Source organism: Lethenteron reissneri, chromosome 14 (assembly GCF_015708825.2).
Source record: "Lethenteron reissneri isolate LAM-NWPU_2019-01 chromosome 14, ASM1570882v1, whole genome shotgun sequence".
Classification (NCBI taxonomy): Eukaryota; Metazoa; Chordata; class Hyperoartia; order Petromyzontiformes; family Petromyzontidae; genus Lethenteron; species Lethenteron reissneri.
The window spans coordinates 5889296-5913463 of record NC_083792.1 but is presented as its reverse complement, the minus strand read 5'-3'; the positions used below and the strand labels follow the sequence as shown (position 1 = coordinate 5913463).

The window sequence follows — 24168 nt, the reverse complement described above, 5'->3', positions numbered from 1 at the left end:
CCGCACCGAGGCCCGGTCAAACGCCCCCCCCCCCGACTCCGCACGGCGTGAGGAGGCCCTCACCCAGCAGCAGACTCCCACCAAATGGCCGCTCACATTGACGAAGCTCTAAAGCTGCAACATGAACAAGGCCCGTGCGGAGCAGCGACGGAGACGCTTGGAAACGGCACCGCCTGGAGGAGAGCCTCTCCACCACGGCGGCCTCACCACTACGGCGGCCTCTCCACCACGGCGGCCTCTCCACCACGGCGGCCTCACCACTACGGCGGCCTCTCCACCACGGCGGCCTCACCACTACGGCGGCCTCTCCACCACGGCGGCCTCACCACTAGAGCAGCCTCACCACTACAGCGGCCTCTCCACTACGGCGGCCTCTCCACCACGGCGGCCTCTCCACCACGGCGGCCTCACCGCCACGGCGGCGACGCCGCGTCACGAGCTGCAGAGTCTGGGATTTCACAGTCGGGGGGGGGGGAACCTAGCGGTTTGTGACGCGTGAAACGCGTCTGGCCGCGTTCGGCCTGTGTCCAGGAGGAGAGGAAACCCACCACCACCACCATCACCACGGGGGTAATGTTCCACGTTTGGGTCTGCAGCCCAGACTTGACCCTCAGTGACCTCACTCCCATTCCCGATGTATAATCCCGCGCCTAACCTCCGCACTAACCTTTGCTCAAACGCGAGTGTTTAAACCGTTAACTCGCTACGTACACATACATATCTTAAACATTTTCCTGAGTAAATATGGGAAGGGCTGACTAATTGTCAGTGCTAAATGAGCCATCGTGTCTCTAGCACGTGAGCATCGTCTCGTTGCGTGTCTCGTCGCGTGTCTCATGGTGTGTCTCGTGGTGTGTCTCGTGGTGTGTCCCGTGGTGTGTCCCGTCGTGTGTCCCGTCGTGTGTCTCGTGGTGTGTCTCGTGGTGTGTCTCGTCGTGTGTCTCGTCGTGTATCTCGTGGTGTGTCTCATGGTGCGGCTCATGGTGTGTCTCGCACCGCCAGTGTGCTGCATTGCTCCATTTTTTTCACAGTAATCACCTCGAGTGGTTCTCCTGTGAATCTCGTCGCTGGTCACTAGCGAGCGTAAGTGTGCGCTTGTATCGCGCATTTGTACACTCTACATTAACACGACGATGATTATGATGTTGTTGTTATTACGCTTGTTTACCCAGGATAGTCTCACTGAGTCTCAATACAGATGTTCTCAGTAGGGGGCACTTCTGCCGTGTGTAAATCCCGACTGAGTAATTTGCGGGTAATTTTCAGCATTGGGATGTTTGGCCAATACCTGTTACATTGTGAACAATTGTTTAGCTGTGAGGGGCGAGTGATTCAACTGCACCATCCTGCCGTCCATTATGCACATCACGGCGATGACCGTGATGATGCGACAAAAAGATTATTGACGACGATAATAATCATCTTCTTGGTTCTTTCGGTAAAGTCACGTAGACTTTACGTGACTTTACCGAAAGAATCAAGAAGATGAATCCCTGCAGTCACGAAAGCTTTAAATCGATAATAATCATGCGTACCGTGTTGATGACGTTCGTGATGATGGTAACAATGATAATATAATAAGCGTGGTTTTTGACAATGATGATGCATGTATTAAGTTAACATGATGATGAACGGTGATGTGCATGAGAATGAAACATGAGGGATGGTGTTAACGTCACACGTAGGATTCCGCAGCCAATGTTACGATGCACAGTTGTGTTTGGGTACGGCCACTTAACGATCTGACCAAATCTGTGTCGTCAAGAGCCCTCCACCACCCAACACGAGCCAAACACATTCAGTTGTCACGTGATGGACGAGCGGCCGAGCGGCCGTGTGGCCGTGGAGGCTGTCCGCCTTCGCCGCATCCCCAGCGCCGGGAGGCGAGGAGCGGAAACCCGAGCCTGGCCGCGCGTGGGAGGCCAGCGCCCGCGCCCGGGACGTGCCCCCCACGTCTGTCAGCGGCCACCATCTCCACGGCGCGGCGCTCCCAAGCATGGCGCTTAAAGAGCTTAACCTTTCCACTGGCATGGACCGCCCAAAGCTTTAAAGTGTAAACCAATGCATTTTAATCAAATATTGTTTTTTTTCTTTGTTTTACTGCCACGTGCAATGGGTTTTTGCTCGTCGATTAACGCGTTGCGATGCAGTGGATAGCTCGCCACCATGAAAACCCCCGCGCTGCCCGGCAATCCTGAGTTCGAATCTTCGCCACGGCTAACATCCGTGGCGAGCGATGTTTGAACCGCCTCTTAGCCACCCCCTTCGGCGAACCAAACTAACCAAGCATGGTCAAACAAAGCCCCGTGACAGACACGGTTGCGGAGTGGCCGTCATCCAGCAGCGGATTGACGAGGCCTGTAAAGTGAGATGCGGCCTCTGCTCTGGGGAAGGGCTGTGAACGTGGAGGCCGGCGTGCCGGTGGCTGCTGAAGGCCGCGCGTCGCTCGACCCGCGGCCCTCGCGTCTCCCTAATCCTCGCGGGGCCTCGGTTGGCCAGCACGTGTCCGCGCGTTCGATTCGAGGTCGAGAAGCCATCGTGGCCAGAGCCGTCGATGCCACCACCGCAACCTCACCAACCCCTTCTCCCCTCTGCCAGGAGACACGCGACCTCCTTGTCCTGCTCTGACAGCCTCCCGCCGTCGGCTCTCAGGCCTTCCTCCTGGTCGCCGGGGCCCGCGTGAAATGTACGTCTGTCGAACTTTTCTTCGCGCACCGTACGTAGCCGACCGCGCTAATGGGAGGGCGGCCGCGTTTGCCCGGTCGCATCTCCAGCACTCGCCTGCCGCGTTATCCTCCAGACTTGCGCGGCGCTTCTCCGGTCTGACGACGACAATCGCGGCAACCCGTGCCCGATGCTGGAGGCTTGTTTTCGAGCCGCGTAGTTAGGGTCCCACTCTCTCTGACCCACGTGGGCATACGGACAGCGCTGCTGCCTCGGTCCACTTGGTTACCGATGCTCAAACAACGAAGAGAACCCTTGAGGATTATGAATCCACATACAGTTTAACCTAATTGAATCGAGTAATTATGAAGAGATCATGTTTTACTGAGACATTTGTCAGCTTGCTTCCTTGTAAACAAACTCAGGATCAGGATTTTCTGTAATTAGCCCGGCGAGCGCTGAAACACTCAACACCCCCTAACGCACCGCACCCCCTAAAGCCCCCCACCCCCTAACGCCCCCCACCCCCTAAGGCCCCCCACCCCCTAACACCCCCCACCCCCTAACGCCCCCAACCCCTAACGCCCCCCACCTCCTAACGCCCCCCACCCCCTAACGCCCCCCACCACCTAACGCCCCCCACCCCCTAACGCACCGCACCCCCTAACGCCCCCCACCCCCTAACGCCCCCCACCCCCTAACGCCCTCCACCCCCTAACGCCCCCCACCCCCTAATGCCCCCCTCCCCCTAACGCACCGCACCCCCTAACGCCCCCCACCCCCTAACGCCCCCCACTCCCTAACGCACCGCACCCCCTAACGCCCCCCACGCCCTAACGCCCCCCTCCCCCTAACGCCCCCCACCCCCTAACGCTCCCCACCCCCTAACGCCCCCCACCCCCTAACGCCCCCCTCCCCCTAACGCCCCCCTCCCCCTAACGCCCCCCTCCCCCTAACGCCCCCCACCCCCTAACGCCCCCCACCCCCTAATGCACCGCTCTGCTCACGGTGACTGATTGAACTCTCACAATGCCGGGCTCGCGATACGATTAATGTCACCGTATTTACGATGCGATGAATGGTCGCTCACGATTTGATGCTTAATTGGCGCACTTGGCAATCGACCTCGATGAATCGACGCGCCGGTCCCCCTCCGCCAAACCACGAGCGATAACAACCCCAGCCAGCTGGGTTCTACGACTACGGACGCTGCGGCACGTGAGTCGCGTCCGGCAACGCCGGCCGCCTCCAGCGCGCGTCGCCTCCTCGCGCTCGACACGTGCCGTCCGGCCTTCAGCATCGGACGGCACGTTCGCCGCGAGGTCCTTTGCCTGCGGTCGAGTTCGCGACGTGCCCGAGCCGCCGCGGACAAAAATGGAAGACCCTCCGTCACTTCCCGGATGGGCCGGCCGCGTCCGCGAAGAAGCCGTCTAATTAGCGGCTTCGCCCATGCAGCCCCGGACACGGGGCCCTGCGCGTCTCGTAACGAGTTCCCGAGCGGGGACGGTGCCGCGCGGGGTATTCCGCGTGGCGGGCCCCGCGGCGCACCGTTGATGCGCATCGTCGCCGCGCTATCGGGGCCGCGCTATCTGACAACCCTCCAAACGTTATTAGACGGCAGACAAAGCCGAACGCAGTGATCGCGTCGGATAGCGGCGAGCGCGGCAGATGTCCTTGATAAAAAGGGGGCCGGTCCCTCGCAGGCGCCACGTCCCCGGGACTCCGTATCGCGCGCGCCGGGGATTTGTGTTCGCGTTATCTTAACAAGAGTTTGCCTCGTCGCCGCATTTTCGCCGGCCAGCTTACTGTACAAAACCACTTATTTTCCTCCTCTCCACCTTTTTATCCCCCCCCCCCCCCGCACGGCGTTATCTCCGTGTAATCTCAGCAAGGAAATCAGAGCTTAGGTCTTCAGTCACATCCACATGCTCGGCCTAATGCAGGCGTCTCCGCGGCCGCCAAGAAGGTAACCCTCCTCTGCCTGTCGTCGCATTATCGCCCCACATTCACGACCTCGCTCTAATCTCCAACCTTCACTCGACCGGAAACTTTCGCCACTCGCACGCTTTTTTGGGACTTGCCAGCCAAGTCACCGCCCGCGTCGGACGGTTGGCAACATTTGCGTGCGCGGCCAGATTGGGACAGCGAGTGGCGGTGGGGTGCCCAGTGGCCCGCTGCGGAACACACATTTGTGTTTTTAAGTAAAGTGAAGCAAAAGATAGAAGAAAAATTCTCGGCGTCGACGCGTCTGTTAATGCGGCCTCGGGCAGGACTTAAACCCGGGGGCTCGGTGAAAGTGGGGCTGTGACACATGGGGGACAACGTTGTTGTGTTCTGGGAAGGATCGCGCTCCCTTTGTGAGGACGCTCTCTGGCGAGGGTAATCTGCAGACAAAGGCCGCTGATTAACCTCGTTGGCGGAGGAGGACGTTGGTTGGGGATGAGACGAACGTCTCGCTCCCCACCTCGGGCGCCTGCCCCCCCCCCCCACCCCCCCGGGGGTTCTCTGCGGGCACTTTTTCCGCACCGCGGTGGACTTTGTAAAAGCCGCCCCCTTAATCTTTTCCCAGATGACCCCACTCGGGGGGTGGGGGGGGGTGTGTGTGGGGGGGGGGGGCTGCCAGCCAGGGAGCAACGGGGTAAGCACTCGAAAAGTGTGGGGCGGAGAAAGACGAAAGGCAAAGATTTGTTGATGTTACCCTCCCATCGCCGCCACCACAACCAACACTGGCAGATTTTACCTGAAATGCTCAGTGTGAGCTCTCCCGCCCACCTTCTGAACTGGTAGCCGGCTCGGGTGTAAACTTCTGCGCTCCTCATGCATGCGTCACAAACATATCAAATGCTGGTGCAACCCGCTGGCTTTAAAAGCCTCACCTTCACAGGATCAGACAGGCGTGTCATTCGCACAGAGCAAACCGTCACAGATGAATGTGATCAGGCGTAACATTTATTTTGTGGCCGTTTTTTAAAAGCACTCTCGTGTTGGGGCAAAGCCAAAATTAAAAATTTCCCATGAATTTTGTCTCATCTTATAGCGCTTTTCAAATCCTTTCCAAATATATTTCGCTCGAATTCACAATGCCCAACAATATAATTAATGGAAACAAAAAATAACGTCGTCTTAGAATATACGTTTTCAGTTGCAGTTCATGATTTGTACTTAAAATAATGCATACGGCATTTCTGTGAACATTCATTTGACTCGTTTTACTTTGTGTAGATGTTTGGACCACTTCCTGATACCTGAGGTGGAGCGGTGGTACAGTGGTTCACGCACTGCACCGTGATCCCTGCTCCCTGAGTTCGATTCCCGGCCACGGCTAACTTCAGCGGCGAGTGATATATGTACCGGTCCTGGGCCGCTCCTTCACCAACTTCCACTGACCAGCGTGGTGAAGTATGGGCAAACAATCACTCATTGCCAGAAGCCGTGGGGAGGCCTTCATCCAGCAGTGGAGTGACATGGCCGTGAGCGAGTACCGTTCGTATCGCCGCGGGATATCCGTGCTGGTGAGCAGAGGGCCTCGTTTCCTGACCCGGTCCGGGGTTGGCACGGCGGTGGGCAGGCCGTGCCAGGGCCCTCCAGCCACGCGGTCACCGATGGTTGCTTGCGCCACCCTCCACCACCTGCCGTCCCGCGTAACGTTCGCCATCGCGCTGCCTTCCAAGTCGTTGTTCCCCAGTCTTGGTTCTTTCAGTAAAGTCACGTAGAAGGGAAATAATTATTAAAAAAAAAACACATAATAAAATAATTTTCACGATGTTTCGGCCACAATGCAAGCAGCCGTCCTCAGGTGAAGAACAGGTCTGTCGGAAAGACAGCGTCTGAATTCAGAACAGGTTTGTCGGAAAGACAGCGTCTGAATTCAGAACAGGTCTTTCCGACAGACCTGTTCTTCTCCTGAGGACGGCTGCTTGCGTTGTGGCCGAAACGTCGTGAGAATTATTTTATTACGTGTTTTTTTTTTCCCTTCTACGTGACTTTACCGAAAGAACCAAGAAGATGAATCCCTGCAGTCACGAAAGCTTTAAATCGAAATCGTTGTTCGCCGTTCGGCCTCCGTGGTCGACACAGTCCGGGCGGAAGGAGGGCGACACGAGCAGCACGTGGGGGTGGAGTGGTGGCGGGCGCAGTCGCGGGCGAATCGAACGCGCGGCGAATAGTCTGACGAGACGACACTGCACGAGAGTGCAGCACTCCCTGGCTGTGCAGCACCTCGAGATGTCCGATGCCCTTAAATCACGCCACACATTCAATCACGCCAGAGATGAATTTGCCTGTGAATGTGTCGCTGATATCTTTGGCAGTAACAGCGAGAGGTTACTGTATATGGTGGGCCCAAGGCTTAATTGCTGAATGTTCTCTGGGTCGCTAGGAGGAGGTACTGTGGATGTGGTGTGCCGTTTATCTGAACATTATAAATTGTGGTTCGGTTGCCAATGTTGATTAGGAATACAACAAAACATTTATAAGTATCAAAGGGCACGTTCTGGTTAAATAAAGTCGATGTATGGATGTAAAAGTAATAGAATGCTTTTGTAAGTGTTTATACTCTCAAACATGGTTATGGAGTTTGGGACAACTCAAAAGTAAGGCCCATTTTAATGGCCACTGCTTACATTTTCAGTCGGTCTGCATGGAATATGTTCAGGTGGTCTCGATTCATCTTTCGACGACGGTCTGCCTTCAATGTGCGCTGTCCGTGAACAGGTCTGCAACATTTCAGCTGAATCGGCGGAAGATCACTGCAAGATGGAACCCAACCTGCATCGCTTATCAAACACAAGCAGAACAGATTCTCCCCGGCGCTGCCTCACGACGGAAGAATATAAAATAGGCGGCTCTTGTTCAATGCGATGCCTCTACTCCATCGGCTCCTCTCGTTCTTCTCCCCGAAGAAGGGCGATTGCCAAAGCCACCGCCGCATCCCTCACTGCCACGAGCCACGTCACTCGATTTGCCGTCCTGGCAGCAGCGAGTTTAAAAAAAAAAATTGGCGATTTGTGAATTTTGGCCGTGGCTGCGAGTGATGATTATCGTCACCGTCACCAGGCACATTGAGAGAGAGGGTAATTGCCCAAAACAGCTCGACACAAAGCGGTGCTCAAAGGACTCGCAGCACTCCTCCTCGGCTGAGCAGCTGTCCGAGCCGTGTGGTCTCCTTGACACCTACAGACGTAACCGCTTCCTCCGTGCCTGGCACGAGCGCGATAATTTTAATCGCAAATTAAATACTTCCGAAGGACAAACGGAAAGCCAGGCGATTGCATGGCTTCTTCTTGCTCGTGTTAAATCTGTTACACTTGGTTGGAAATGCTAGGTTAAGACCACAACACCCCCGCTCAGTAGTAATCGTAAAAAAAAGTTACATTAACAGTAAAAGTGACTCGCATGGTGCATTCCCCTGGGCGCTTTGCACGTTCCTTATTATCCTCCCCTTCCTCTTCGTCCCCCCTTCCTCCTGCTGCTGCTGCCACATCAAACGCGCCAGCAGCCGCGTCTGCACCACCGACTTGTTGTGACAGAGGCTGCCGGCGCTGCGCGGATCGACGCACCTCCGAAGCACGTGCCACCCTTCACTGTGCACCGTGCATGGTACGGCTGGGCTGGTCGGGCTGGCTGGGCCCCGCGTTCTCCGGCGCTTCGTCGTACGGAGCACGCCCGGTTGTTAAAATTCAACGCGAGGTCAACGTCAGGGGCCGTTGTTTGTGTCGCGTGCCTCTCCGTGCTTGGGAGATGTTTCTTGTTGAACTGAAGCCTTTCGCAGGTGGAGATTTATTTTCCAAGTTTTTCAAGTAATCATTGTCTACTCGACGGCACTGAATCGTTTAAAGGTGACGTCATATTTCCCCGTGCTGCCCACCTTCATTCGCAGTCCTGAGCCAATAATGGAAATTCCACATTCCTATGGAAGGGATTCTGTTTTTCTTAGAACGACCAACGATTGCTCACTCGGGATGAAGGACTCAATCAACCCTGACTGGCATTTGAACTTATCGAGGAGAACTGAGGATGCTGCTGCCGCCCTGTGCTGCAGTCACGAGATAGGACGCGTCACACTTTGTTGATCGTTGTCTCGTTTGCCGCATCCACTTACCGGAAGAAGCCGGTGACGCCAAATTCAATATTTTTATTCGCAACAACGTCGTCACTGCACATTTGACAACAGCCACAACAACGGAGACTTACGGCAAGGGGGGGGGGGATAAGAGAATCTGAGAATTTGGATTCTTCTGCGATAATCCCATGCATCGTGTCCAAGAGGCTAAAAGGCTTATGAAGTCTGATCTACGGCAGCCCCGAGAAAATTATTGTAATCTGCTTGTGATCCGCCGTACCCCGTAAGATTATCCTGGCCCGACAATTGTCCATAATGAGTGGCGGGGATCCAGCGGAGGTGCGCTCCACGGCGGCCCAGCACAGCTCCGAGCCTCGTGCGAGGAGTCACACCCAGCCCCAGGGCAACTCTCTGCCTCGGCTCGCGTTGTGTCAACAACAACAACAACACGTGCGGTGCGCGGAGCGATCGCGCCGCAGCTTACCTGGCCCCGGCTAAAGGCCACACGCCCCCTGCGTTCTGCAAACATCTTTGAAGATACTTGAAAGAGACACTGCGGGGTGGGAGGGCCGAGAACAGGACACTCTAGCAGAAGTTTGGCAAGTTGAGAAAGTATTTATGAAGCAGGCTTATTGCCCGACTAGAACACAGCATTCAAATATTGACAGATGCATCCATCAGGCTTGCTGATTCGGACAGGTGTCGTTGAGTTTGTTTTTCGGATTCGCCTCCGGTGTCCCTGACATTCCTGACAGTGGGCACACTCATAACTCAGATTCATTGAAATTATTTCATTCACCAGAAAAGCTTTAAAACGGCTTTGAGAATGCACAGACGGTAACGCAAAGTGTCTGTGATGTACGGAATTTTTACTCGGCAAATTTCAAGTTTTCAAGTTCATTTATTAGGTATAGCCCTGTGAGCCATTCGGCTCTTGAATCGGGTGCAACCGCAACTAACAAAAAAACTAAAACATGAACAAGAAAACATCTTAAAGTGACTATGTGCAAACAGAAAATCCAAGAAAAGACAGCAAAATATTGCAGAAAAAGCACCGTACACCAACCCTGTGTGCAACAATCCCAGTGGGATCCCAGCCGTTGCTGGATCAAGGCCTCCCAAGGCTTTGCCATCTCTCGTAATCGCGGTCCTCGTTCCGCTCTCATCGTTGTTACGTTGCCCGTCGGTTTAGTTTGCGTCCGTAAGGGTTGTGATATTTGCAGCATTCGTATACCGCGGGTGAGAAACTGAGTTTCCTCGGCAGATATTCCTCGCGTATTCTCCACGCGTCGCACGATGCACCCTTAATCTGGCATAAGCGGCTTTTCTGAAATTGCTTCCACCCATTATTGGTTTTTAATATCTGCTTAGTTATCTGTTTTATTGCCACTTTTTACCACCTGTTAGTTCCACTTATCCTAAGCCACCTCAATTATTCTCGAAAATATATTATTTTTCTGACTTAAGCAAAGACGCTAAATGTATGCATATGACAATGATGGGGACAGAATTGGAATGTGATTATCGCAACGTGATTATTACGAAAATAGAACCTTACATACGCGTCCCAACATAACACAGTTGGTTAAAAATGCGTCAAAACATTAACTAAGGACGATTACAGTTGTCCGTTACACGAATAGGGAACGGCACAGGGGAGAGAGTTGGAACCATCACGTGTGAATATGCCCAAGTGCCCAAGCCCCACCAACCCTGATTTTGCTCCCCCATACCCCTATTCACACACTCCCCCATCCACTGCACTAGACATTAACCAAACTAGAAGCTTCTGCAGAACAAGATCGTTTATAAAGCTCACCCACAGCGGACCTTACTTCTGCAATGCACATGCCACTTTTATCATCTGCACAACGATTTTACTTCGTTTTTTATATATGTATTAAAAATATATATTTTTAAATATATTTAAAAATATTGTTGCTGCTGTTTACATCGTCGTTGTTGTTAATTTGCTCAAGCTGAGAGAGAGCGACACGAGAACAAAGAATCCCACTGCCATGTATGCATGGGTATGTGATCAATAAAGCTGACTTTATTTTGTAAATGACTGCATACCATGCAATTTGGATTTACATATCAGATTCATGTGAACGCCTCTCAAAACAAAACAGACGACAGTGGGCACACAGTACTGATTTTATAGAGGCCGGATGAAGGTCTCATACCGTGTTAGTCACGGAGGGATGCTTCACCATGCTTCATACTTCACCATGCTGGTCAGTAAGGGTTCGTGAAGGGGGGGGGGGGGAGTATGCAACAGTTCAGATACAACTCGCCACTGATTTTTAGCCGTGGTCAGGAAATTAACTCATACCGCCACTGCTCTCTCGATGAGGATTATTAAAATATCGTCCATTCCACAGACGGAGTGGCAGTGAAGAGTCTCTGTCCTGGTCACGTGTGAATGTGCCAGCCGCATAAGGAATGGATCTCATCACGCGCAGTGCGTTTACGACTTGGCACGGTGATGTGATTAATGTTGCGTACATGTCCACTCACGCCAGTGTTCTCCTCGACAAAACTCAAACGAATCCTAGCGCTCGCGCATCCAGGCGCCCGCAAATTACGCAACATTCCTGCAGCACCCTGGCCGAAACTTAGCGCTGCCTGGTTGCGTGGTGTTTATAAATAGCGCAGATTAAAGCGAGCTACAGTGCTAATATTGGATTATCTCTTTGTCATGAAGACAAGTCGAGTGCAGGCCTCCGGGTTATTGGGACTGAAAGCTGACAGAAGTGGGAAGGCGAATGGCAGCCAGGAAATTTGGCATCACGGGCACTGCGTTTGATGTGGCTGCGGATTTTCTGACCCAATCCCACACAGACAAACAGCAAAGTGTGCTCACTCAGGCAGCCAGCTAGAGCTGTCGGGGCCCAAATCCCAGCCCAGGGCAGGCAGGGCCTTGCTTACCCTGTCACGCGGAAATCTTTGCCCAAGGCGGCGAGCTTTTACCATCCGTGGGGAGCGCGATTCCAGTTCTAAAGGCAGCAGCGCCAAGCAGAGGAGATTAGGGGACGACTTCGGTAAACACTTTTTAGAATTCAATTTTGTTGCTTTGAGATTTTAATTTTGCTCTCATATTTCGGCGCACCTACTAAATGTAAGCTGCCCGCATTAGCGGCAATTTGTGATTAGCTCTATTTAATCATGGAATTAGTTGAAGTGAAGTGCAATTTAAATGTTCGTTGTTACATTGTCTGTGAGGTTTTTATTTTAATTCAAACATGCTATGCATAAGTTATAAAAAAAACAAGTAACACACTGCTGTAATTGCGTAGCCAAAAAAAATCATTTTATGCTTCTGATTAGAGGTTCTTAAAGCCTCGATTTCACAATGGTTTTTTTAGATATCTGTTAAATTTGCAGTGGCTCAAAAATCCCGCTGAGGGGCTGTCGTGAAGTGTGACAGATGAAACGACGCTGCGACGGCGTCGCCGAGTCGTTGGTGTTTTTGTCAATCAACAACGAATAATTTACAGCTCTTTGTCAATCCACTGCTGGATGACGACGCTTCTCCACGCCGAGTCATTTCGTGGGGTTTTGTGGCCATGCTTTTGGCTGCTGTGGGTGCTCTCTCGCTCACAAAGCCAGACACTCGGTTACAAATAATTTGACAAAATATCCCTCAGCAGGACCCCCCCTGACAGAGAATCCAAGCTCAGCGAGGCTTTCCCGGATAATAAGTAAATGACATGACTATTAGACGTGACAATTACGTTTAATGTCATACTGCCCTCTGCGCGGTCCAATAACATTTGTAATAACTCTAACAACCAATCATTAGCCTTAACATACCGACGGAACGACGCTCCTCGGCGTCGCTTTGAGTAAATTCGAAAACAATAATTTTCGCGCAGCCGCACTTACAAACAATATCTGTTGCGTACATCTGCACGTCGATAATGTGTATCAACAAAGTGAGCCTTTTCAGCTTACGCCAAATGGTTTGCTTGTGCGTCCGGGATTAGTGGCCGGATGAATGGCGCATAATGCTCTATTGATGAGAGCTGCTCGGAGCGGCAGGTGTGAGTGCGTGCGCGCGACGACTCGCTGAAAGGTGTGTCGGAGTCAACGTTAATCCGCCGCATAAATCCGCGGCAGGCGCTGCGACCATTATGCCCTTCTGTCGGAGGCAGTCGGGACGACGAGGTGTCAGCACCTCCTTTATGCCATTGTATCCGACGGCGGCGTAAGCCCGTTTCCATTTCAGCGACGAAGGCCGAGATAATCGCAACGGCGCAAACTCGGCGCACGGCCTCGACCACCGACTCCCTCCCCTCTCGCTTTGCTCGCTTTGTCGGGGTTTTTTTTTTCGGACAGAAATGAAATTTCCTCCGTGCCCCCGGTAATTGAGCGTCTCGGGGCCGCCGCGGTCTCTTCTCTCGTTTTCGCAGCCCGGGAGCTTCGCAACCCGCGAGCTTCGCAACCCGCGAGCTTCTTCGCTCGGTAACTTCTTAGCTCCTCGAGAGATTCGAAGCCCACGATATTTGAAGCCTACGAGATTTGAAGCCCACGAGATTTGAAGCCCACGAGATTTGAAGCCCGCGAGCTTCGCAGTCCGCGAGCTTCGTAGCCCGTGAGCGCGAGCGGCGGCGGATGACGGCCCCCGACGTGGCCGTTCGTGGCGTCAGAAACGGGGTTAAAATAAAGCCTCTAAGAAATAATCCACCATGAAGGGCCTCGCTTCTAACTCACGCTCTTCATGGTGCGCTTAAACGGCAGATGGGGCGGCAATGTCACTGGCTGCCTAAATGACAAGTGCGTCGCACTCCGACGCAGCGGTGTGAAATTAAATATCCCCTGCGCCATCAACCTTCAGATGCGGTGAAATGTTATTGCGTAAGAAGAGTGTCAAATGTTCTCTATATCAAGTTATAATATTTCTGCGCAAGCTGGTACAGCCATTGGATGTTTTTTTAGGCGAGCTTTTATCTATTTGAAGGTCAATTTAACCATCCAGCCTTTTCCTATCTCGTGAACAAATTAAGTCTAAAATATCAGTGTAGTATCCTGCTGAGCTAGAGTTCTCTGGTGTTTCCATATTGTATGTAAATACAAAATCCTCGGCACCTTGCGCCAGTTGTTCATATACAGGGGTTCCTTCCCAAGGTCATCTCAAGGCAAACCTAATTTTCTGAAATCTCTTTTAACAAGATCTTGCCACATGTGCTCTGCTGTGTCCCGATCTGCTCTGGTTGCGTTCGGCAGTAACGTGTCCTTGGCAAACCGTACGCTGCTGCTGTTGCTGCTGCTTGTGTTCGGACACAATGCGGCCGGCTCACTCTCTACCATTCAGCCTCGCTGAGTCTCAAGACTTTTTTTCAGGACGGTCTTGGAAAGGTTTTTTTTTGCACTAGGGGCCGATGTTACTGCTGCGTGAAATCGCAATTAAGTAAATTCGCAGGTCATTTATTAGCAGTGTGATGTTTGGCCAACACCAGTTACATTGTGTGTGTGTGGTTTTTCAGCTATGCGATGAAACCGGAGAATCCGGAGGAAACCCGTGCAGAACAGGGGGAGAAAGTGCAAACTCTACACAGACAGGCACCCACGTTGGGAATCGAACCAAGGTCCCTCTCGCTGTGAGGCACGAGTGTTATTAACACTGCGTCACCACGCCGGCATTGTTTCATTATCAGAATCAGAATATTTATATTGGAGGAATCCGATGAGCTATAAAACACTTTTCACAGATGTCTAGTAGACATTGTGCCAAGCTCATCAATGTGGACGGAGACTGCTTCGATGACTGCGAGCCTCGCTGCGGTTATCATCTCTGTGTGTATGTAAGCCACCCTGCCGCCTGCTGCTGTATATTTGGAGTTTACATTCTCTCCCCGCGGTCGCGTGGATTTTTCTCCGGGTCCTCCGGTTTTCCCCTCCGCATTGAGAAGCACGCGTGGAGAGTATTTGACTGCTATAAATGTCCACATGGTGAGCCGTTTCGTTGAGCTATCGTTTGTGGCCAGGTCACAGCTGCGTAGCTCAGTGGACCTTACCTGCTAACAATTGCATACCTGCATTTTCCATAAATATGCTAAATTCCTCTTGATATGCAAATTATTTTGTCAAGGCGCTCTTCCCCCCCTCCATCCCAGCTTAAATAGACGCTCCAAGCCTGGGGTGTGTCATTCAGACTCTTCTCGACAGACCTGTTCTCCACCTGAGGGCGGCTGCTTGCGTTGTGGCCGAAACGTGGTGAGAATTATTTTATGTTTTATTTTTATTATTTTATTATTTCCATTCTACGTGACTTTACCGAAAGAACCAAGAAGAAAATGAAAAATAGTTTTAGTAAGGAATCACGTTGTTCCATTCGTGCTGTCAGCATCGTGTCGAGAGGCACCGCACCGCGTGTGCTGAGTGAACTGCAGTTGAAGAGCGTTTGAATCCCTTGGTTGCTTCTGGAAGCGAAGCAAGAACACAAACTATGCCATAAAATAATTAAAATTGCAATCACGAAGCTATATTGCGAAAGTTATCGCGATAATCGTCACGTCATGAAAATTGATATTGTCCAGTGAAAGATTGATGCTGGGGCGACCCTAAGGATTTCACCGCTGTTTAGTATTCCCCTCTGCTGTTAGTTCCACTCCGTATTGGAGAGAGAGAGACGTTTGCTTGCAGCCAGGTAAGAGCCCAACTGAGACGGGAAGACTGCTTGCAAGGGAGACATGGGCGTGAAGACTCGTGAACGCTCGCGAGATTAATATTCAACGGCAGTTCCCTGCTCCAAGTGTCGATGATTACCATGAACGGGGTTGTTTGTTAGCTCATGGGCACGTTTAACCAGGGCCCACTGAGAGGCCGTTGCCGTCATCTAGAATTTCATAATTCAGCGCGATTACCATCGGCGTGGAGCTGCGGTGGCGGCTGTGTGCAGTCCGTCTCGCCACTCTCCTTTCTATTCATATTCTTAGGTTTTTTCGGTAAAGTCACGTAGGTAAAAAACATTAAAAAGTAAAATAAAATAAAAATCACGACGTTTCGGAGGCAACACAAGCTTCCGTCTTCAGGTGGTACCGTCACAGCCACGACAGCTGTATCAAGTAAATGAGAGATTGTAGGGGCTACCACTCCGTTTATATAATGGTTGGAGAAGGTGGTGGGGCAAGGGCCGCATACTTTTATTAATATTGTAAGGCGAGGCTTAATACTAAGAATAGACTGCATAACAAAGGCTGAGCCTCCTTTCTGTTCAACCCTCTTCTGCCTTTTGTATTATTATTATTTATTTTGTTCTCTGACCCACGTTCCGCTTTCTGTCTCCCAGTGCAACAATCAAGCGTGCACCTCTCCGCACTTCGTTGCACGTTTTTTTCAGCTTTTAGTTCCACTTTTTTGATCAGTGTCTCGTATTTCTGGTCGACATGGACACGGCGGGTAAGAGACAATTGTTTTAAACTCGTGTATCTCCAGGCACACTGGCATGTTGATTTTAACGATGAGGCTCATCTTGCCAACCTCTGGGCCAGCGCATGCAATCACCATCCCTCGCAGATCTGTGATCATATCGCCGGGCATCACTCCCGCACATGAACCGGGCTGATCGTTCCGTCGAGGTGACGATTGTCCTCTTGGTCGTATTCTCTCCTTTGATGATGACGGAGCTGCCGATGCATCACCGGCTGTGTCCATGAGCCATCATCTTCTTTGAGCAGTGCGTCTGGCCCCAAGCCCAATTTTTCTTCGTGGTGTGATTTGCATTCCCTAATCCCGCGTGTTCATAATTCTTCCCGCGTGATTACAAGCTTGCATCTCTCCGTGCGTCTGTGTGCACTGTTCCGCCGTTGTTCCGCTCCGTGCGTGTGCAAGATCCACACGTCATCGTGGGCAGCTTGCACTGATTGAACGTGTTTTTGCTCAGGCACAACGGTATGCCGATTTTCATTATTAAGTTAATTTTTACGGACGATTATTCGCGCTAAAATATATTAAACGAAATAACGTTTTTTTATCGCGTTACACTGTAATGTTTTTGGGAAGAGTACGGTAACATTTAAAAGGTTGCATAAATAATTGGATAAGTGGTTAGCGTTACTATCGCCACGTGACTGCGAGAGAGTGAAGTGGTTCACAGTCGGAAGGTTGCGGAGCTTAAATCCTGGTCGGGTGTTGACTCGGCCAATCATCCTTCCGAGGTCGCTAAAATAGTGACCATTTTGTGGAAAATTTACTCAACAGTGATTGTCCTGTGCATAAGCCGCGTCTCCACCATTTGGAATGAATGCTTCCCACCGCTGACTAGGGGCCCTAAATGGGAGATGATCAGGGAATCACTTTGACTCTTTGACTTACTGTGAAATAGATGCAAATGTGCATGTAACATTGTATGCAATTTGCCTGCAAATCTCCAGACGCAGATGTAATGAATGTGTGAATAGCCGGTGGCGAGACAGACTCCCGTGTCGAGGCGCGACGGGCATGCCCCAGCCTCCGCCGCTGCCGACGCGCGCGTCTTAATTGGCGGCCAAGACATCCACGGATTCCGAGAGAGACGGTGTGTGGCGCTTCGCATTGCCACGGCTCGCGCTCCCGTAATTGTTCTCTTCCTGCAAACATTTGATTTGTGGGGATAAGTGTCACAGCCCGGCTTAGCGCCATCTGGGGCACGACTCGGCACGTCCGTGGAGCGCTCGCCGGCTCTGCCTGCTCTGCCTGCCGTGCCAGGCGCCTCGCAAGCAAGCAGCTGAGAGCCGAACTGAGGCTGGCGGGTTCGCGTATTTTTCGTCAAATGTCAACTTTACACGGCTCCTTCTTCTCTCGACAGGCCACGTCACAGTTTGGCACGTCGGCGATTTACGTGAGGACAGGTGGAATAAGTGCCTTTGTTTTCCTGAGCTGCTTTATTCAACACGGCCAAATCCGGTAGGTCACCAGATCCTCCTGCTGCCAGACTGCCATCCCCTGCTCCTCCTCCTGCTCCTCCCGCGGTGCATGGAGTGGGGGCTTAGGCAGCTCAAAGGCAGCCAGTCGCGTGGAATGCAGTAATTACCTCATCCAATCAAACAGGTGGCAGTCATCTCCCCCCTTCGCTCTGGCCGACGGGTAAAAGCGGCGTCGACGCAGGTCACGACAGCCGCGTCAAACCCGACAGTGGAGTTAGGACTACCGCAGGAAAAACAAAACCCAAAAAGGGCTCACGCTGCCCTGTAATTATTTGAAAACGGTTGATCTGCTTTACGTTATACAGTAACTTCACGGTCTCGCCCGTGTCCCCCCCCGCACCACCGATAGGGACCTCCTCTCCGAGCTCCGGGTCAGCCTCTGCTGCCCCCGCTATCTGGAATTCAGCGGCGTAGCTTTCGAGTCCGCGTGCGGTACCACTGCACCAGGACCCACGAGCCAGAGGAGGCCTGAGCACTGGGCTAGAATTAGGGGAGATATGGACTGCGGGAGGCCCCATTTGGTTCCTTTCCCCATGGCTCATGAGCATCAGCAATGGAACGTGCGGCCACGTCCTGGCCGACCGAGGCCTCGCCAGGATTAGCGAGACGCAAGGACCGCGGGCCGCGAGCGACGCGCGGCCTTCAGCAGCCACCGGCACGCCGGCCGCCACGTTCACAGCCCCTCCCAGAGCAGAGGCCGCATCTATCTATCTCGGCCTTGTCAATCCGCTGCTGGATGACGGCCACTCCACACCGTGTCTGTCACAGGGCGTTGTTTGGCCATGCCTCATCACGGTGGTCGGTGTGGGTTGGTCAAAGGGGAGGCCCAGCCACCAGTTTATATTTCACTCGCCACCGCTATTAAAACAATGGCCCCGAAAGGAACTCTCATCGTGTTGTCTTTTCTGACGGCAAGGTGCTGTGACATCACCACGTGATCTTGTTCGGTCATCATTGGAACCTCATTTGCCAGTAAAAAATATGATAATAGGTTTTTTACCCTTCTATCTGGCAACAAAACTGACACCTTTTTTACAAGGAGTCATGTTTGCATAGACCACAATACCTGCAATCATAATGCAAAAAAAAACATAACTCTGATAATGTATGCACTGTCCTTGAAGTTGATTGGTCCACACCCGAGACAGCTTTCCTTAGAGCCTAGTCTCACATGGTGTTGGACCAGATGACGCCAAAAGGCGCACAACTCAAAGATAATGCACCATCAGAGTATGAGAGCTCGGGGTAAGCATTTACACCATTGGAACCTCATTTGCCAGTAATAAAAATATGATAATTGTTTTTTTACTCTTCTATCTGGCAACAAAACTGACAATCAACTTCAAGGACAGTGCATATATTATCAGAGTTATGTTTTTTGTTTGCATTATGACTGCAGGTATTGTGGTCTATGCAGACATGACTCCTTGTAAAAAAAGGTGTCAGTTTTGTTGCCAGATAGAAGGGTAAAAAAACAATTATCTTGTTCGGTCATGTTAAGAGTTGGCCAATTGAAAAAAAAATTACCAGTTAAGACCCACTGAGCTGTGTAGCTCTTTTTTTAGACGCGAACTGGACGCAAATTATAGCTCAACGAAGTGGCTTATCACGTGCAAATTTATAGTCGGCAAATAAAAAGTATGGGTGGAAGAATAATCCCACCACCTCACTCCGTCCATCCCTTCTCCGTAGTTCAATTCATTTTTGCAATTCAGGCCCACAATGGGATTCCAGAATACTTATTTTTTTTAATTGAACGGTAGCACCTCCAGTAACTGCAGGGGTGCTGCGAGTCAATTACATACAACATCGACACACACATCGCCAATCATTCACTCTTACGTGCACGACGCGTTTAGAGTTTCCACCTCAGATGTACAAAAAAACCCGGGGCTTATCACGGGAGGAGAAATAATATCTCACAGTGCCTAAAGAGGGGAGAACTACGTGTCATTGCCTTGTATTGATTATCCACATTCGGCTTTCATCAATTTGTCATTGACCAGACGGCAATGGTGGTAATAATAATAATTATAGCAGAGCTGCCGTGAGCTCACGAACAACGCACGCACCGCTCGTGATGCTGGGGCGATTGCTTCAAGCCATCAGCTGCCCGCGTCGCACAACTGCCACTGCTTTCGTGTCTCGACCTACAGCGGACTTTCAAAAGAGCAGAGCTGGTACAAGAAGAATCCCGATTTAAAGCTTTCGTGACTGCAGGGATTCATCTTCTTGGTTCTTTCGGTAAAGTCACGTAGAATGGAAATAATAAAATAATAATAAAATTATTCTCACGACGTTTCGGCCACAACGCAAGCAGCCGTCTTCAGGTGGAGAATAGGTCTGTCGAGAAGACAGAGTCTAATTCAGACTGTCTTCTCTGATTCAGACTCTGTCTTCTCGATAGACCTATTCTCCACCTGAGGACGGCTGCTTGCGTTGTGGCCAAAACGTCGTGAGAATTATTGTATTATTTCCATTCTACGTGACTTTACCAAAAGAACCAAGAAGAAGAAGAATCCCCTTTGCAGTGCTCTTTGGGTTTTGACGAGGAGAGGTTGAGGCTTTAGTTCGGGTTAGGGGGTTGCGATTTAGACAGGAAGTCACGTTTTCAACAGGCCCTCACGGCGAGGCCATGTTTGTGTACATTCGGCGATGTTTTTGGAGTGAATTCAAACGGTCGTACGGACGCGCGCGTGTATCGGGGTGGAGTAGTGGCACAATGTTTGGTAAACTCCGCTCTGAACCTGTTGACCTCGATGTGATTCCCTGCTCTAACTAAAGTGACGAGTGATGTCTGAACCGGTTTTGGGTCTTCCCCTTCAACGACTCAGTGAAGTATGGGTAAGGCCCACAATTTATGGATAAACCTTCATCCAGCAGTGGATTGATCTAGTTAGTCGAGTTGATCTTGTTTAACAAGGTAAGGACTCACGAGACGAGAATAGGTCTCAATTCCCAGAGTGGCATGGGTTACCAAAATAGCAAAAAGTAATCAAATATAACCAAATAGAGCATCCGAAATATCACGATTCAAAATATAACTTTGTAGTGAGATACAATTTTTTGCATTCAGTGAAAAAAAAGCAATTTCATTCCTAATGGACCAGAAATAAATCCAATTTTGCATTATAAACTTACAGGGAAGGATGAGTTTTAAGATAGATGCAATGTCATTGCACGTGTTTGCTGGGTATTAACTGCCGTACGCTGGAACTGCTTCTAAAGGTGCGGTTGTATCTCTGGAATAGAGGAGTGGATGGGCACGCATCGCTGCTCTTGAAGAGCTGCTCACAATTTTGAATGTCAATGCACATTCACCGAGACCCATGTCCCGGGATCTTTGGCTGAGTCATTTTAAATCCCAAGCCAGCGCCTTACATTCGGATGTCGCTACCTCTTTCTATATCTTATCGGGAACCCATTGCACTATAATATGCTGTGACGTGTCATCTAAATATCATTCGCTTTCATCAACGGTATCCTCAAGCTTTATTTTCCCGAGAAACAAGAATTCGCAGCCGTCCTTGATCTCTCCAGACGCGCGCGCACCCGTGTGTAAAACGCGCACGCTTAGGCCAACCGTGATTATAGTTGTATTTTATTGCTCACTAAAAAGGTAATTGTGTTATCATCTGAATATTAAGAAAGCGAGCAAATTAAACCGTATCAGATGCAGCCGACGTGCGGCGATGCACTTCTCAATCTTCGCCACGTGATGTCTATCTCTGCATCTGTCAGTGGCTTTCATTGCCGCTCTGAAAAAAGCCATCACTTGAAACCTAGCAGGAGACAAAGTGCTGAAGTGTTCCCCATCGAGAGCCCTGCGCGCGCCGCGTCTCGGACCGCACGCGCCGCTCTCTCGGACTAGATCCTGTTTCCCGGACAGGGGCCGCAGGTGGACGCACACAATGTGGGGCCTTAGCCGTGGCCGTAATCCGAGCAAGCGGGCCCTGCTGAATGGCCCACCGCGAGTAATCCCCCCACCCGGCGAAGGTTAACTTGGGTGAATCTTCGGCAAGACGCGGGCGGTCATCCCGCATTGCCAAACCGAACCGTCCTGCCGCTCGAAGGCCAGCCCCCCCCCCCCCGCCAAGGGCCGAGCCGTCGGCGCCTCTTCTGCCGCTCGTCGCAGAGGTTCACGGTTCGATCTCAACCCGGTGGTCGCCCTGGTTAATGCGGCGGGAGTATTCGCCGCGAGAGGGCACCGTCCACGTTACAGTGGACGTTCAAAGATCCCGTGACGGTATTCCAAAATAAATTTTCTTGCTGTGGTTTTCCCACCTGATGACGACTGCTTGTGTTGAAATCGAAACGTCGTGATTTATTTTAGTTTATACCGACGTGACTTTACTGAAAGAACCAAAGAGTATGGATTCCTGCTGTCACGAAAGCTTCAAATCTAGATTGAATCGGAGACCGTGTTTGCCGGCGTCGCGGTCTGATTGAAAATGTCCCACAAGTTGCTTATGTTGGTAAAAACCACGTTTCTATATCACCGCCTACTAACAGACTATACCCATCCGCGAGACGTAGCACCCTCGTGATAGTGTCGTGCATTAAAATCACCAAATGTACTCAACAGTTTTTCGTTTTCTCACAACCTATGGGAGTCACGTTCAAGTGGGCACACGGCAGTCCGTGGAGCGTTGAGCCTGCTAGACCTTACCCAAGGAAATTGAGATGATGACGGGAGGTTTGTACGGAGCGAGTTTTAATGTTGTTTATCCGGCAGACAGCTCAGTAGCTTCTGTCACCTGCAGCGATGACACGGTGAACCGAGAGCCTTTGACCTGATGAGAGAAGATCATGCAAACAACGCAATCCCAAAGCACTTTTGCTGCTTAAAAAAAAAACACTGTAGCGACAATGGTGCAAATAGTGAAGTTGTTTTACTAAACAATAGAATGCATTGAAAGAAGAACTTTGAGGATGATTTACACATCCACGATTTACTTATGCCTTTGTTTATTTGTACAATATTATTCCAAACTGCGTGTGCGAATGGTAGCACGAGCCGAAAGTAGAATGAGTTTACCTCTGAAAGTAGAATGAGTTTACCTGTGAAAGTAGAATGCGTTTACCTGTGAAAGTAGAATGAGTTCACTCGTGAAAGTAGAATAAGTTTACCTGTGAAAGTAAAATGAGTTTACCTGTAAAAGTAGAATGAGTTTACCTTTGAAAATAGAATGAGTTCACCTATGAAAGTAGAATGAGTTCACCTGTGAAAGTAGAATAAGTTCACCTGTAAAAGTAGAATGAGTTCACCCGTGAAAGTAGAATAAGTTTACCTGTAAAAGTAGAATGAGTTTACCTATGAAAGTAGAATGAGTTTACCCGTGAAAGTAGAAGGAGTTCACCTATGAAAGTAGAATGAGTTCACCCGTGAAAGTAGAATAAGTTTACCTGTGAAAGTAGGAGTTTACCTGTGAAAGTAGAATGAGTTCACCTGTAAAAGTAGAATAAGTTTACCTGTGAAAGTACAATAAGTTCACCTGTAAAAGTAGAATGACTTTGCCTGTGAAAGTAGGAGTTTACCTATGAAAGTAGAATGAGTTTACCTGTGAAAGTAGAATGACTTTGCCTGTGAAAGTAGGAGTTTACCTATGAAAGTAGAATTAGTTTACCTGTGAAAGTAGAATGAGTTCACCTGTGAAAGTAGAATACGTTTACCTTTGAAAGTAGAAGGAGTTTACCTGTGATATGAGAATGAGTTCACCTGTGAAAGAATGAGCTCACCTGTGAAGAGAGAATAAGTTTACCTGTGAAAATAGGAGTTTACCTGTGAAAGTAGAATGACTTTACCTGTGAAAGTAGAATGACTTTACCTGTAAAAGTAGAATGAGCTCACCTGTGAAAGTAGAATAAGTTTACCTGTGAAAGCTTTTTCGAGCGTGAGATATGAGCCGGTTCTAAGTCCAACCCCTTCACCGAACTGCACCGACCATCACGGCGAAGTATAGTCAAAGCGTCCCCGATGAAGGACACGATCTGAAGAGTATTTAATCGAATAGGTTAACAAAGGGCAGCAATTTATTTATAGGCGTGGTGATCTTTTCTGACTTTGGCCAATTTAATCATTACCATTTCCAATTTGAATAACGTACATTTCTTTCGACCTTTCCAAAAAAGCATAAAACTTGACTCACTTCCGTACATGGCTGCACAGCATGCAACGCCTGTCATCATCATCATCATCAGCCATGATCAATCCACTGCTGGATGAAGGTTTCCCACCGCCACCTTTCACCATCATGCGATGCAACGATCCATGGGGCACCGGCTGCACGCGAGCTGATTTTTTTCTTTCTCATGCGATGAACTGGATTGCAGTGATGAGTAATAGCACTTCGTGAGTGCATAAAGAAAACGTCTGTACCCTGACGTCGGTAAAACTGACAGGCGCTGCAGCCCTCTGGTGGCCGGCCGAGATCCATCAACGTCCGGAATTCCCAGAGGGACGTACAGCAAGCAGCGGACCACGCTGTCAGAAGCCACGGCGGGGTCAGAGTGGTGACCCGAGGTCACTTTGGG

General features: G+C 50.6%; 1 protein-coding gene across 3 annotated transcripts in view; it reads left to right on the top strand.

Annotated features, from left to right (window-relative positions):
* Positions 1-10714, top strand: part of LOC133342296 (uncharacterized) — a 150418-nt gene extending 139704 nt beyond the window's left edge. For 2 of the 3 annotated variants that reach the window (XR_009755113.1, XR_009755112.1), the window contains exons 6-10: positions 11-2053; positions 2599-2686; positions 4553-4630; positions 5887-6176; positions 7378-10714. Coding sequence is in view for 1 of the 3 variants with exons in the window: in XM_061551373.1 (XP_061407357.1) it covers positions 1003-1083; positions 1766-1813 (129 nt within the window). In the remaining 2 variants the exon portion in view is untranslated. The remainder of the gene's footprint in view (positions 1-10; positions 2054-2598; positions 2687-4552; positions 4631-5886; positions 6177-7377) is intronic. The other variant, XM_061551373.1, reaches the window with a different exon arrangement.
* The last annotated feature ends 13454 nt before the right edge of the window (positions 10715-24168 follow it).